Source organism: Stegostoma tigrinum, chromosome 1 (assembly GCF_030684315.1).
Source record: "Stegostoma tigrinum isolate sSteTig4 chromosome 1, sSteTig4.hap1, whole genome shotgun sequence".
Classification (NCBI taxonomy): domain Eukaryota; kingdom Metazoa; phylum Chordata; class Chondrichthyes; order Orectolobiformes; family Stegostomatidae; genus Stegostoma; species Stegostoma tigrinum.
The window spans coordinates 193,200,658-193,214,989 of record NC_081354.1 but is presented as its reverse complement, the minus strand read 5'-3'; the positions used below and the strand labels follow the sequence as shown (position 1 = coordinate 193,214,989).

The window sequence follows — 14,332 nt, the reverse complement described above, 5'->3', positions numbered from 1 at the left end:
CCATCCTGCAATGTGTCTGAAATGGCCACTAAATCATACCCATTCGCCATGATTCACCTCTCCTCTTCCTGAGTTCCTCGCTGCCCAAGTCCTCTGATGTATCCTCCCTCAGCACAGCTGTGAGATACTCCTTCACCAGTAATGTAGCTCCCCCAGCGGAGAAATACACCTTTTAAAACCGGGAAATATCAAACCACCCAACAGGGGTTGGTGAGGGGGACAGCGAAAACGTAAAGGATGCATTGGAAGGGGAGAAGAGAGAGGAAGAGACACAGACAGGAGAACAAGGGAGACAGTGTAGGGAAAGGAGAGAGAACAGAGAAGAGAGAGGGAGAAGGAGTGAGAGTCGGCGAGGGCAGGGGAGGGAGAAGCAGAGAGAGCAGGGCACAGTGCAGAGGAGGAAGAAAGAGATGAGGTAGGGAGATGGAGAGAGTGTGGCGAAGGAGGAGGTAGACTGAGGGAGATCGTGGGTTGGAGGGAGAAGGTGCAGCGAGCGAGAGAAAGGTAGGAGAGAGCACAAGACAGAGTGGGTATAGGAGAGGGAGAGAAAGTGAGGGAAGCTGGGGTGGGGAGAGAGAGAGCGAGATAGAGTTGGGGAGAAGGAAGGAGACAGAAAGCAAGGCAGAGCGAGGGGCAGGAGACCAAGGGAGAGCGAGAAGGTTGGGGGAGGGAGGTCAAGGGAGAAGGACAGGGGGAAGACGATATTCAAATAATCATAGAGTATGGAAATCAACCATTCAGCCCAACAATTCTACACCAACCAACTGAAGAGTATCGTATCCAGACTCACCGTCCCAATCTATTCCTGTAACACTGCATTTTCCACGGCTAATACACTCAACCGTCACATCCCTGATCAACAGATGATTTAGCATGGGAAATCCAGCTAACCTGCACACCTTTGGACTGGAGGCTAAGTAGGCCAGGGAATGTGAGGGAGCAGCAGTTGGCGCCAGGGTGAGAAAGTGGGACAGGGGAGCCGTGGAAAGGTTTGCTTGTCTGTACCATGTGAGGGCTGCTGCCAAGAAGATATGGGAGGGTATGGGTAGTGGGTCTCCATGTAGAATATGAGCCACAAGCCTGGGGTCATTGGGTAAGAAAGGAGAGGAGCTTCAGATTGAGACAGGGAGAAGTAAGTGTCTTTTTGTGGGATTGCGGGGAGGAGTTGGTGAAGGAGACAATAAAATGGAGACAGTGGAAGCTGACAGCTGTAGGAAGGCGTGATGATGTTAGGATACTGTACCTGTGTACTGGTCCTCTGCAAGCAGATTGAAAAACAGAGGCAGAGAAAATCAGACAGTAAGAACAAAGAGACAGTTTGGAAGGACACATAGGTGAAAGGGCAGAATCAAATTCTGGGTCAAAATGTGAGCTCTCACACATTGCTCAAGGCACACCACTATTCAGAGTTAACCAGACAGATGTAGATGTGCAAATTCCTCATGCTATCTACATGTTGGAGGCAGTCCAGAGAATGTCTGCTGAATCACAGAATCCCTACAGTTTGGAAACAGGCCATTCAGCCTATCGAGTTAACACTGACTCTCCAAAGACATCCTACCCAAACTGTCTGTCCCACCCCTACCCATGTAACCCTGCATTTCCCATGGCTAACCCAACTAGCCTGCACATCCCTGAACACTATGGGCAATTTAGCATGGCCAATCCACCTAGCTGGCACAGCTTTGTGGGAGGAAACCGGAGCACCCAGAAGAAACCCACGCAGACACAGGGAGAATGTGCAAACTCCACACAGACAGTCACCCAAGGTTGGAATCGAACTCAGGTCCCTGGTGCTGTGAGGCTGCAGTGCTAACCACTGAGCCACCGTGCCGCACTTGGGCAGAGGACAAGGGAGTGGGCACAGGGAAGTAAGAGAGAGTGGGCAGAGGAGAGGCTGGATGGAGGGGAGGGCCAGAATGGATCAGTGAGATTAAAGGACAGAAGGGCTTACTCCTAACTTGGATACTGATACAAAAACAGTGCCAAAGGTGGCCATGGAAACCATAGCCCGTTGCTGCGGACACCATACCTGTTACTATGGAGGCAATGCCAGAGCCTGGTGATCCTCTCAGTCCCTCAATCGTACGTTTTGACTGGCTGCTGAGCCGTTGCTTCAATTCCATCTTCTCAGATTCCAGCTGGTCAATGTCAGCCTGCAGAGCATCCATCGTTTCATCGAACTCCCTGTCAATACACACACAGACAGGGACACACTTACTCAGAAAGGGGCAGAAAAACAGAGAAATAGACAGACAAAGAAAAACTGATATCAGAAAGTGAAATAGAAGACTGAAGGGCACAACCAAACAGTGAAAGAGACAGACAGGGAGGGAGAGAGAAAAAACACAAGCCATACAGAGAGAGAGAGAGAGAGAGAGAGAGAGAGAGAGAGACAGAGACACAGAGAGAGAGAGAGAGAGAGGGGGGGGAGGGAGAGAGACAGAGAGAGAGACAGAGAGGGGGAGCGGTGGGTGGGGGTTGGGGGGGTGGTGGAGATGGTGGGTTGGGGGAGAGGAGACAGGAGGAGACGGTATGAGCCACATGCACAGGGGGAAGTGGATGAGCTAGAGATACGGACAGAGTGAATGAGCCAGGCGAGGGAACAGAATGACCACCACAGTTAAACAGACAGAGTTAGTGAGGCAGACTATCAGATCTCAGAAAGCCCAATAGGCAGCTTCAGTTACTCACTTCTCCTTCTTTTTGAGCAGAGCCTGTGTCTCTTCCAGTTTTGTCTGAATTTTCTCCACTCGTTCATCAGCCTCTTTCGAGGAACAGTCCAGTTTCTTCTCAAGCAGACTAAGTCGTACACTCGCTTCACTCAACTCCTCACCCTGAAACACAGGCACGTTAATTCCCACAAATACTCCATGCCCACTCGGCACTTCACCATTCCTCTCCAATTACCTCTGCTCATTCCAGCCCTTCTCTAATTCTAATCCCTCCTGTTATGGAAAATAAAATGTGAAAACTAACAGGATGGTGGGAGTCTGGCAAAGACTGTTTCAAACAAGTAATCACGCATTAAGCATGATGTGACAAGAAAGGGAGATTGAATAAGGGACAAAGCTAATAAATCAGTTCAGCCCACAGCAGTTATTGGGCACACAGACAAGCATGGATAAACATGGAATAACAACTAAGTGACTAGAATAGATGAAGTAGAGTAATTGTGTGCGCATTTGTGCTGGTATGTGTCGGGTAGATGTGATGTGTGACAAGATAAATACTAACATAAGGGAGTGAGGTCACTTTAAGGTTGGAAAACCAGTGTGGCAGAACTAGCAGCAGAAACCTATTTACAATAGAATAAGTTAGAGATAAGTCTGAAGCAGAAGAAACCACTGTGGCAAGATAAGAAAGGAATAGTCATGATGTCATGAATGAAGTAGTGGAGGAAAAAACCAGAGTGGCGTGAGTGGAAAGATAAGACAGGCTGACTTCAGCGGTTGAGATAAGATAACTCGGACTGTGCATGCTGATAAGCTGAGCGAGAGACTGATAACAAAATGCTATAAGAAGTGTAAGCCAAAGAGGCTCGGGGGCACTCTGGGAAAATACTCCTGGATTGTCACGGCTTTTATTTGCAAATAAAAGATCATCTTGTTGAGGAACTCTCCGCGTCTCCGAGTGATTTTCTACCACACTGTCTCCATCCTCAATCAGCCCCCATATCTGTATATCCTCACCTTCTATCTGTCCACACAACCTCAGATCCCTCCCTTTAGCTGCTTCACTTCTTCTTTAGGCAAGGGAATACATGATGGACAGTCGGATCCTGGGAAGCACAGTAAGTCAGAGGGACCTTGACCATCAATCCCTTCAGGGAGCGGGGCAGCTGGATGACGTGGTTAAGATGGTGTATAGTATACCTGCCTGCGATAGCCAAGGCATTGAGTTTAAGAGCTGTGAGTGGGACTGGAACTGTATAAAACATTGGTTAGGCGACAGCTAGAGCGCTGTGCGCAGTTCTGGGATCCACATTCTAGGAGGGATTTACCAGAATGTTGCTAGGCTGGAGAGAGATTGGGCAGACTGGGGTTGAGGAGAACTTACAGCAGAGGGGACATGATTGAGGAGGGACAGGCTGGGTAGACAGGAAGAAAGTATCCCGCTTGATGGAGTGGCCAGTGACCAGGAGAGACAGCGTTATTTAAGGAAAGGTAAAAGGTTTAGGCCCTTCTGTGCCTCCTCCCACCACGAACATTGGTCTCTTAGAAAATGAACTGGGGAGGTGGTTTTGGGGAACAAGGTAGTGGCAGAGGAGTTTAACGGATATTCTGCATCAGATTTTATGGTGGAAGAGACTTCAAACGCCCTGTTAACATTAAAGAATAGTTGGAGGAAGTGAGTACCATCATCACCACTAGAGAAGCTGGATTACACACACTAATGACGCTAAAGATAGGTAAACTCCCCTCGGCCCTGATGGACTGCATCCTTGGATTCTAAAAATCCTTCGTTCCTGGTAAAGTACCAGAGGATGGGAAAGTTGCCAAAGTGATTCCACTATTCAATAAGGGAGGGAGGCAAAAAGTGGATAACCATAGGCTCATTAACTTGATATATACTGTTGGCAAAGTATTGGAATAAATTATTAAGGTGGACATTGGATTAAGGAGAGAGGGGAAAGATTCAAAAGAGATCTGAAGGGCAACTTTTTCATGTCGAGGGTGGTGTGTGTATGGGATGAGCTTCCAGAGGGCATGGGGGAGGCTGGGACAATTACACCGTTTAAAAGGTATCTGGATGGGTACATGAATAGGAAGGGTTTTGAGGGATATGGGCCAAACGCTGACAGATGGCATTGTGTCTGATAGGGACGTGTGGTCAGTGTGACTGAGTTGACCGAAGGGTCTGTTTCCGTGCTGTATGACTCTATGACCCTTTGAGCAGCTAGCTAGATGGATAAAAAACTGGCTGGGCAACAGGAGACAGAGGGTAGTAGTAGAAGGGAGTTTCTCAAATTGGAGACTTGTAACCAGTGGTGTTCCACAGGGATCTGTGCTGGGACCACTGTTGTTTGTGATATATGTAAATGATCTGGAGGAAGGTGTAGATGGTCTGATCAGCAAGTTTGCTGATGACACTAAGATTGGTGGAGTAGCTGATAGTGAAGGGGACTGTCAGAAATTACAGCAGAATATAGATAGACTGGAGAGTTGGGCAGATAAATGGCAGATGGAGTTCAATCCAGGCAAATGCGAGGTGATGCATTTTGGAAGATCAAATTCAAGGGCGAACTATACAGTAAGTGGAAAAGTCCTGGGGAAAATTGATGAACAGAGAGATCTGGGTGTTCAGGTCCACTGTTCCCTGAAGGTGACAACGCAGGTCAATAGGGTGGTCAAGAAGGCATATGGCAGGCTTTCCTTCATTGGACGGGGTATTGAGTACAAGAGTTGGCAGGTCATGTTGCAGTTGTATAGGACTTTGGTTCGGCCACATTTGGAGTACTGTGTACCGTTCTGGTCGCCACATTACCAAAAGGATGTGGATGCTTTGGAGAGGGTGCAGAGAAGGTTCACCGGGATGTTGCCTGGTATGGAGGGTGCTAGCTATGAAGAGAGGTTGAATAGATTAGGATTATTTTCATTAGAAAGACAGAGATTGAGGGGGGACCTGATTGAGGTCTACAAAATCATGAGGGGTATAGACAGGGTGGATAGCAAAAAGCTTTTTCCCAGAGTGGGGGACTCAATTACGAGGGGTCATGAGTTCAAAGTGAGAGGAGGTAAGTTTAAGAGAGATATGCGTGGAAAGTTCTTTACACAGAGGGTAGTGGGCGCCTGGAACGCGTTGCCAGCGAAGGTGGTAGACGCAGACACGTTAGCGTCTTTTAAGATATATTTGGACAGGTACATGGATGGGCAGGGAGCAAATGGACACAGACTGTTAGAAAATAGATGACAGGTTAGACAGAGGATCTTGATCGGCGCAGGCTTGGAGGGACGAAGGGCCTGTTCCTGTGCTGCAGGTTTCTTTGTTCTTTTGTGTTTTGAGTATTTGTAAAATCACAAGTCAGCAAAGCTTCATGGAAGGGAAAATGTCTCTAACTAATTTATTAAGAGGTTTTTGAGGAAGTCTCAACCAGAGTGAGTGTATTGGACTTCCAGAAGGCATTCTGCAAGGAACCTTTCAAAAGGTAAAGCCATAAGATAACAGTTCATGGTATTGGAGGTAGTATACTGGCATGGATAGGGAATTGGCTCATGGGGATAAGGGGTCCCACAGTGATCAGGGCTGGGCCGCAACTGTAGACATTCATGTCTTGGAGGAGGGCATTGAATGTACTGGAGCCAAATTTGCAGACAGCATAAAAATAGTTGGAAAGGCAAGTTCCGAACGGGATACAAACAGTTTACAGAGAGATATTGACAGTTCTCATCAGTGGGAAAATGAGAAGTTGATCATTTTGGAAGAGAGAACAGAAGAACAGAATATGATGTAAATGGACAAAAAATGCAGAAAGCTACCACACAGAGGGCTTTAATGGGACAGAAAGCATACACAAAGGTACAGCAAGTAATCAGGAAGGCTAATGGGAACGTTAGCCCTTATTTTTATCCAATGTGTGCAAGCGGGTTTCCTGATACTGTACTTTAGTGATGGAAAGGGATAGGTATATACTGCAGGGCAAGAGTTGTAGCTAGGGGAAAGGCAATTATGAGGTGGATTAGGCAAGATTTAGGATGCATAGGATGGGGAAGAAAACTGCAGAAACTGGGCACAATTGAAATGTGGAGCTTGCTTAAGGAACAGCCACTGAGTGTCCTTGATAAGTATGTACCTGTCAGGCAGGGAGCAGGTGGTCAAGTGAGGGAACCGTGGTTTACTAAAAAAGTTGAATCTCTTGTCAAGAGGAAGTGGGAGGCTTATGTGAAGATGAGCGTGAAGGCTCAGTTAGGGCGCTTGAGAGTTACATGATAGCCAGGAAGGGCTTAAAGACAGAGCTAAGAAGAGCCAGGAGGGGACATGAGGAGTCTTTGGCAGGCAGGATCAAGGACAACTCTAAAGCTTTCTATAGGAACGTCAGGAATAAAAGAATGACTAGAGTAAGATTAAGGCCAGTCAGGGACAGTAGTAGGAAGTGGTGCTTGGAGTCCGAAGAGATAGGAGAGGCACTAAATGAATATTTTTCATCAGTATTCACACAGGAAAAAGACAATGTTGTTGAGGAGAATACTGAGGTACAGGCTATTAGACTAGACAAGATTGAGGTTCACAAGGAGAAGGTGTTAGCAATTCTGGAAGGTGTGAAAATAGATAAGTCCCCTGGGCCGGATGGGATCTATTCTAGGATTCTCTGGGAAGCTAGGGAGGAAATTGCAGAGCCTTTGGCTTTGATCTTTATTTGGTCATTATCTACAGGAATCGTGCCAGAAGACTGGAGGCTGGCAACTGTTGTCCCCCTGTTCAAAAAGGGGAGTAGAGACAATACTAGTAATTATAGACCAGTGAGCCTTACTTCGGTTGTGGGTAAAGTGTTGAAGAGGATTATAAGAGGTAGGATTTATAATCATCTAGAAAGGAATAATTTGATTAGGGATAGTCAACACAGTTTTGTGAAGGGTAAGTCGTGCCTCACAAACCTTATTGAGTTCTTTGAGAAGTTAACCAAACAGGTGGATGAGAGTAAACCGGTTGATGTGGTGTACATGGATTTCAGTAAAGCATTTGAAAAGGATCCCCACGGTAGGCAATTGCAGAAAATACGGAGGAATGGGATTGAGGGTGATTTAGTGGCTCAGATCAGAAATTGGCTTGCTGTAAGAAGACAGAGGGTGGTGGTTGATGGGAAATGTTCATCCTGGAGTTCAGTTACTAGTGGTGTACCGCAAAGATCTGTTTTGGGGCCACTGCTGTTTGTCATTTTTATAAATGACCTGGATGAGGATGTAGAAGGATGGGTTAGTAAATTTGCGGGTGACACTAAAGTCGGAGTGGTGGATAGTGCGGAAAAATGTTGCAGGTTACAGAGGGACATAGATAAGCTGCAGAGCTGGGCTGAGAGGTGGCAAATGGAGTTTAATGCGGAAAAGTGTGAGGTGATTTACTTTGGAAGGAGTAACAGGAACACAGAGTACTGGGCCAATGGTAAGATTCTTGGCAGTGTCGATGAGCAGAGAGATCTCGGTGTCCACGGCCATAGATCCCTGACAGTTGCCACCCAGGTTGATGGTGTTGTTAAGAAGGCTTACGGTGTGTTAGGTTTTACTGGTAGAGGGATTGGGTTTCAGAGCCATGAGGTGTACAAAACTCTGGTGCGGCCGCACTTGGAGTATTGCGTACAGTTCTGGTCGCCACATTATAGGAAGCGTTGGAAAGGGTGCAGAGGAGATTTACCAGGATGTTGCCTGGTATGGAGGGAAGGTCTTATGAGGAAAGGCTGAGGGACTTGAGGCTGTTTTTGTTCGAGAAAAAAAGGTTAAGAGGCAACTTAATAGAGACATACAAGGTGATCAGAGGATTAGACAGGGTGGACAGTGAGAGCCTTTTTCCTCGGATGGTGATGGCTAGCATGAGGGGACGTAGCTTTAAACTGAGGGGAGATAGATACAGGACAGATGTCAGAGGTAGATTCTTTACTCAGAGAGTAGTAAGGGTGTGGAATGCCCTGCCTGCAACAGTAGTAGACTCGCCAAGTTTAAGGGCATTTAAATGGTCCTTGGATAAACATAAGGATGATAATGGAATAGTGTAGGTTAGATGGGCTTCAGATTGGTTCCACAGGTCGGCGCAACATCGAGGGCCGAAGGGCCTGTACTGCGCTGTAATGTTCTATGATCTATTTCAAGGGAGTTAGGGTGTAAGAGTAGAGAAGTCTTACTGTACAAGGTGCAGGTCAGACCACATCTGGAACACTGCGCAATTCCGGTCCCTTATTGAAGGAACAATATTATTTCAATGGAGGCAATTTAGAGAAATGATGGTATGGAAAGAGAATGACCTCGTGGTATTATTGCAGACTTGTTTCTCCAGAGCCCCAAGTAATGTTCTGGGGACCCAGATTTGAATCCTGCCATGGCAGATGGTGGAATTTGAATTCAATAAAAAAAATCTGAATAGCAGCCTAATTATGACCATGAACCCATCGATTGTTGGAAAAACCCACCTGGTTCATTCATGTCCTTTCGAGAAGAAACTGCCACCCTTACCTGGTCTGGTCTACACGTGACTCCAGACCCACAGCAATGTTGTTGACTCTCATACCCTCATCCCAGCAATGAATACAAGATAAAGGGACTGTCTTGTTCCTCAGGTTAAACAGGTTGGGTCTCTGCCGACTGGAGTTGAAAAGAATGGGAGGTGATCTCAATGAAACATATTGGATTCTAAAGGGGCATGACAGGGTAAATGCTGAGAGGATGTTTCCCCTCATGGGAGAGTCTGGGAACAGATGGTATAGGCTCAGAATAAAGAGGTACCAATTTAAGACTGAGATGATGTGGAATTTCTTCCCTCAGATGGTTGTGGGTCTTTGGAACTCCTGGTCACAGAGAGCTGTGGGGGCAGGGTCCTTGTTGAGATTGGGTGGCTCGCTGAGCTGGTTTGTTATTGCACAAATATTTTGTTACTGTCTCAATCCACATGGGCAAGGAGAACCACGACTTTGACTGGGACAATACCAAGATCCTGGGACAGGCTAGGCAGAGACAGGCACAAGAAATCCTGGGAGCAAGGCGTTCCACGAAGCAGGCTATTAATAAACACATCGAACTCGACCCCATATACATTCCACTATGGAGGAAACCCAGAAGTGAGGCAATCCATCGCAATGGACCCCCAGAGTTTAAAAGCCAGGCGGGAAAACACAGTGACGTTTCATCAGAGGCTGCACTGAGGATGTTACCCAGCATGGCAACGAAATGTCTGCAGAAGAACAAACCAGCTCAGTGAGCCAACCAACCCCAACACCCACAACCTGAGCTACAGATCTACCCCAAAACGTAAGGGTCCTTGGGAGTATTTAAGGCTGAGATAGATTCTCGATCAGTCAGGGATTTAAGGGTGATGGGGAAAGGGCAGGAAAGTGGATATGAGGAATGTCGGATCAGCTACGATCTTTTTGAATGGCAGAGCAGGCATTAGGGCTGAATGGCCTCCTCCTGTTCCTATTTCTTGCGGTGTTATGTTCTCGCCCCACTCAGTTACACTTACCCATCTTACCCACTCACCTTGATCTTCAAGGATTTCTTCAGCTCTTTGATGACAGTTTCTCGATCCTCCAGTTTAAGTCCAAGTCCCTCAGCATCTGTGATCTCAGCACGCAGAGCGGCAGCACGCAGATCAACTGGTGGTGGTGGCTGGAAACAGGATCAGACAGCAAAATACCATTCAACTGCGAAACATGCAGTGGGCATGGAGCATGTCCCTTCCCTACTCCCACATCCTGTAAAGTACCCAGTCCCTTTCCACACCCAGTAGGTCTCCCTCTCCACATCGGCGCTACCTTGTCCTGTTTCCTTACCTTCACCAACGTCTTCTCAGAATCGTATTCGCCCTCCTGCATGGCTGTGGCCATTTTGTTCATCGTGACAATAATTACTGTACACGACTGGCGAAGGCACTCATATGGACTGGCAGTTTGTCCTCCGTATACCTGAGAACCAGAGCCCATCAAAACCAATCAACACTGGCTGTATACTGCAATAAATACACAATACGGGAAAAGGGCAGCAATAGGGCAAGACCCTCTGTCATGCCCCAAGCACAAGATGGGATTGTAATCAATATTATTGTTAATATGAGAGCAGATAGTTCATGTACTGATAGACTAGAGCAGGATGAAAAGGCATACCATTTTCACCAGGTCAGTTACAGATGGGCAATAAATGCTGACACCAAAGTTCCATGAAATTATTCGAAATTCTCATATCCTCGGACAGCACTGCAGGAGTCTCTCAGGTTCGATATTTTCTCATCATCCGGTTCCACTGAAGCAGGGGCGGGACTCGAACCTGGGACTCTTGGCTCAAAGACAGGGAGTCTACCACAGGAGAGTTCATTCCTCAGGGCAGTGCCCTAGGCCCAACCATTTGTAGCTGTTTCATCAATGACCTTCCCTCCACAACAAGGTCAGAAGTGGGAATCTAGGCCCGAAACGCCAGCTTTCCTGATGGTGCTTGGCCGTCTGTGTTCATCCAGCTCTACACCTAGTTATCTCAGAAGTGGGAATGTTTGCTAATGATTGCACAATGTTCAGCACCATTGGTGACTCCTCAGATTGAGATTTAGGGAGCACGGGGGCTCAGTGGTTAGCACTGCAGCCTCACAGCGCCAGGGACCTGGGTTCAATCCCATCCTTGGGTGACTGTCTGTGTGGAGTTTGCACATTCTCCCCGTGTCTGCGTGGTTTCCTCCCACAGTCCAAAGCTGTGCAGGCTAGGTGAATTGGCCATGCTAAATTGTGTATAGTGCTCTGGGATGTGTTGATTAGATGGGTTATAAGGGATGGGATACTCCAAGGCTTGGTGTAGACTTGTTGCGCCGAAGGGCCTGTTTCCGCACTGTAGGGATTCTATGAATATTCTATGAAAAGGCCAGCTTTTTATTGTTCTATAATGTTGATTGTCAAAACTGAAAAGGGAAAAAGAAACTTCAAAAAACAAGGATTGTTGAAAGGTTAATGTACTTTTTAAAAGCGGGTTACCTGACTTATAATGAGAGCCACAGCTGTTGGTACGAATAATGGGTGAAATGGAATTACAGTTAAGTTGGATCTGGGGACCTGGGAACAAATGGACATTGGTCGGGAACGTGTCACTGATTGGCCTGTGGTGTGGTCACCAGTCATCAACGACAAAGCCAAAAACACAAAGACAGAAATTGCTGGGAAATATCAGCAGGCCTGACAGCGACTGTTGAGAGAAATCAGAAGTGACATTTCAGGTCAAGGCATGCTCTCCAATGGGGTTTCTGTTCCTATTTTTTTCTTGTCCACGACTTAATTTCACTATCACTCTGGTATTTGACCAAGTATTTGCCAAAACTTGTTTCCACAGCCATATCATCTTCCTCAGCGACTGCCCCTGGATTAGACTCACCCTGTGTGGATTCCTACTGAAGTTGAATCCCTCATGTTTTGAATCCTCCCAGGATCACAGATACCTCTGTGATGTTTGGTGTTCCACGGACAGCTGCTCTCGCTGCATCCTGAGATCCACACTCAGTGCCACGCAGTGTCACATACACATTCTCGACCTTTCTATCCAACAGCATTGTTACACACTGGCTCAGGGCTGCAGCACTCTGTCATTCTACCTTGTCCTCCGGCTCATTCCTTGTGCTAACAAGTAACTTTTTCTTTTCCTTTTCCTTTCAGGCACCAAGGCCCACAAGATGCAACAACTCGAGATACCCATGGCCCTGTGGAACATTCCTCTCCTCACCTTCCCTCTGACTCCATCCCCTCTCCCAACACCATCCCCACCTCCTGTTGGGTATTCACTGTCCCTCCTAACCTTCCGCTCTCCAATGCTGAACGCTCCATACTCAGCAAAAGCCTGTTTCTCCCTCTGCGTCCCTGTCTTAACGAATTTCAGGCATGACATGACGTCAAACTGTTCTTCTGTCGCCCTCGCCTCTGCGTCTGTTTCTTTGGGCAAGGATCCTCTCTCTGTCTCACAGAACCATTCGCCCAGTTCCAACACTCTCCCTTCACCTGGAGGCCTCCCTCTAGCCTTTTACCCGCACGCTACCTGCTCAGTGAAAGTCCGCTGACTCTTCATCAGAACTCCAAAACGTTAATGTTGCTTTCTTCTCATAGACGCTGCCAGACCTGCTGAATTTCTCCAGTAATTCTGTTCCTCTGTCGCAGCTCCAGCATCTGCAGTTCTTTGTGTTATTACAATGACATAGTTTGGTGTCGGCCACATCTTTGTGCTTGGCTCACATGAGCTGACCATTTTGGGGTTTTGGAAGTGAAGCTGTTTCAAAGCTTGAAAAAAGTGCCAGCTTATTTGGTTTCATCTGTTATTGTAAGCTGTGCGTTTTACTGAATAACCCAGAGACCTTTATAAGTGTGAATCATTCAATCTGTGCCTCCTGCAAACAAGTCTCTGGAGGAGGAAGATTGAGAAGCAGCATTGTGACCAGCAATGGGATCCCATCAGCAAACCCTCTGAACAGGAGCCACTGAACCATCTTCCCCTCTCTGCACACATCACTCCCAGTGAGGTGCATCCAGGTTCTGGCCATGTCAGCTTGGCCAGACAAGTGGCAAATGTCTTCTGTGCCACATAAGGCAGTAATGCCCCTTAAAGCAGTCACCCAGAGACAGGATTCAGATTCAAATCACTTCATTGGGGGTGGGCACCTGACTGAGGGGTTGGTGAAGGGGGGGGTGGGGGCAGGGATGGCGGTGGTGGTAGCAGCAGGGGACATGTTTCCATGGCAATGCACCGAGACAGTGGAGCGAGTGGGTGTCTGAATTCCAGGATCACCCGGGGAGTGGGTGACAGGGCTCCGTGTGTGTGTGTGCGTGCGTGTGTGTGTGTTTGCGTTTGTGTGTGTGTGTCTATGGGTTTACAGGGATCCCAGGCAATTGGCGGGGGGGGGGGGGGGGGGGGGGGGGGGTTCTGTGACTGGGTATCTCACCCACCTGTTCTGTGGCTGTCCTGGCCATTTCCTCCAGTTTGCGAGGCTGCAGGCCCTCGTTCTCGGGTAATGCGGCAACGAGTTGGATTCCCGCTGCTGCCATCTCTTGTAGCACTGCCACGACTCGGCTCAGGTGCTTTCTGCAATCCAGCAGCGTTTCAGATACCTACAGCATAAACCACAGGTCAGTCTGCACCTCCTCGCCAGCTCAGGCACACACACACACACCAGGTAAACCGCGATGCCTGCATTATCCTACATTTTGCTCCACTCCTCTCAGGCACAGCCTTAACTATAGCTACAGCACGTCAGAAAGAGAAATGAACAGGGTAGTTGCCTGTGAACCGAAGGAAAGTGCCGATGGAATTCCAGGAGCGTCTGTGCCAGGCATTCTTCTCCGCACCTTCTTACAGAACTGTCGGATATCACTACACGATGTACCAAGATCCTTGAGGAGAATGGCTATATCAGTGGCTTCATGCCCAGCCTGCAGAAAGGCACACAGACAGTGATCAGAGCATGTGGGCTGTCAGTACAGGCCCCAATGGATTGGTAAGACTGGGTTAGCTCAGGGTGGGGTGGGGGGCAACGAGGAGGAGTCCAACGCTGGTCAGGGTGTGGGTGGGCTCAAAGTTAATGACAGCGGGAAAGGACCTGGATTAACAACAGGGGGGTGGGGAGTCCAAGTTAATCATGGTGGGGGGGGGGGGGGAAGAGAGTGTCCGGGTTA

At 47.9% G+C, this 14,332-nt stretch overlaps 1 protein-coding gene across 8 annotated transcripts in view; it reads right to left on the bottom strand.

Moving 5' to 3' along the window:
* The window catches only part of LOC125456566 (dynactin subunit 1-like), a 216,923-nt gene that overhangs the window by 21,098 nt on the left and 181,493 nt on the right, over positions 1-14,332 (bottom strand). For 7 of the 8 annotated variants that reach the window (XM_059650884.1, XM_059650863.1, XM_059650869.1 and 4 more), the window contains 7 exons: positions 13,940-14,089; positions 13,607-13,768; positions 10,475-10,606; positions 10,182-10,310; positions 2,695-2,837; positions 2,033-2,187; positions 1,244-1,258 (listed from right to left, as the gene is read on the bottom strand). In XM_059650884.1, coding sequence (XP_059506867.1) covers positions 1,244-1,258; positions 2,033-2,187; positions 2,695-2,837; positions 10,182-10,310; positions 10,475-10,606; positions 13,607-13,768; positions 13,940-14,089 — 886 coding nt within the window. The remainder of the gene's footprint in view (positions 1-1,243; positions 1,259-2,032; positions 2,188-2,694; positions 2,838-10,181; positions 10,311-10,474; positions 10,607-13,606; positions 13,769-13,939; positions 14,090-14,332) is intronic. The other variant, XM_059650866.1, reaches the window with a different exon arrangement.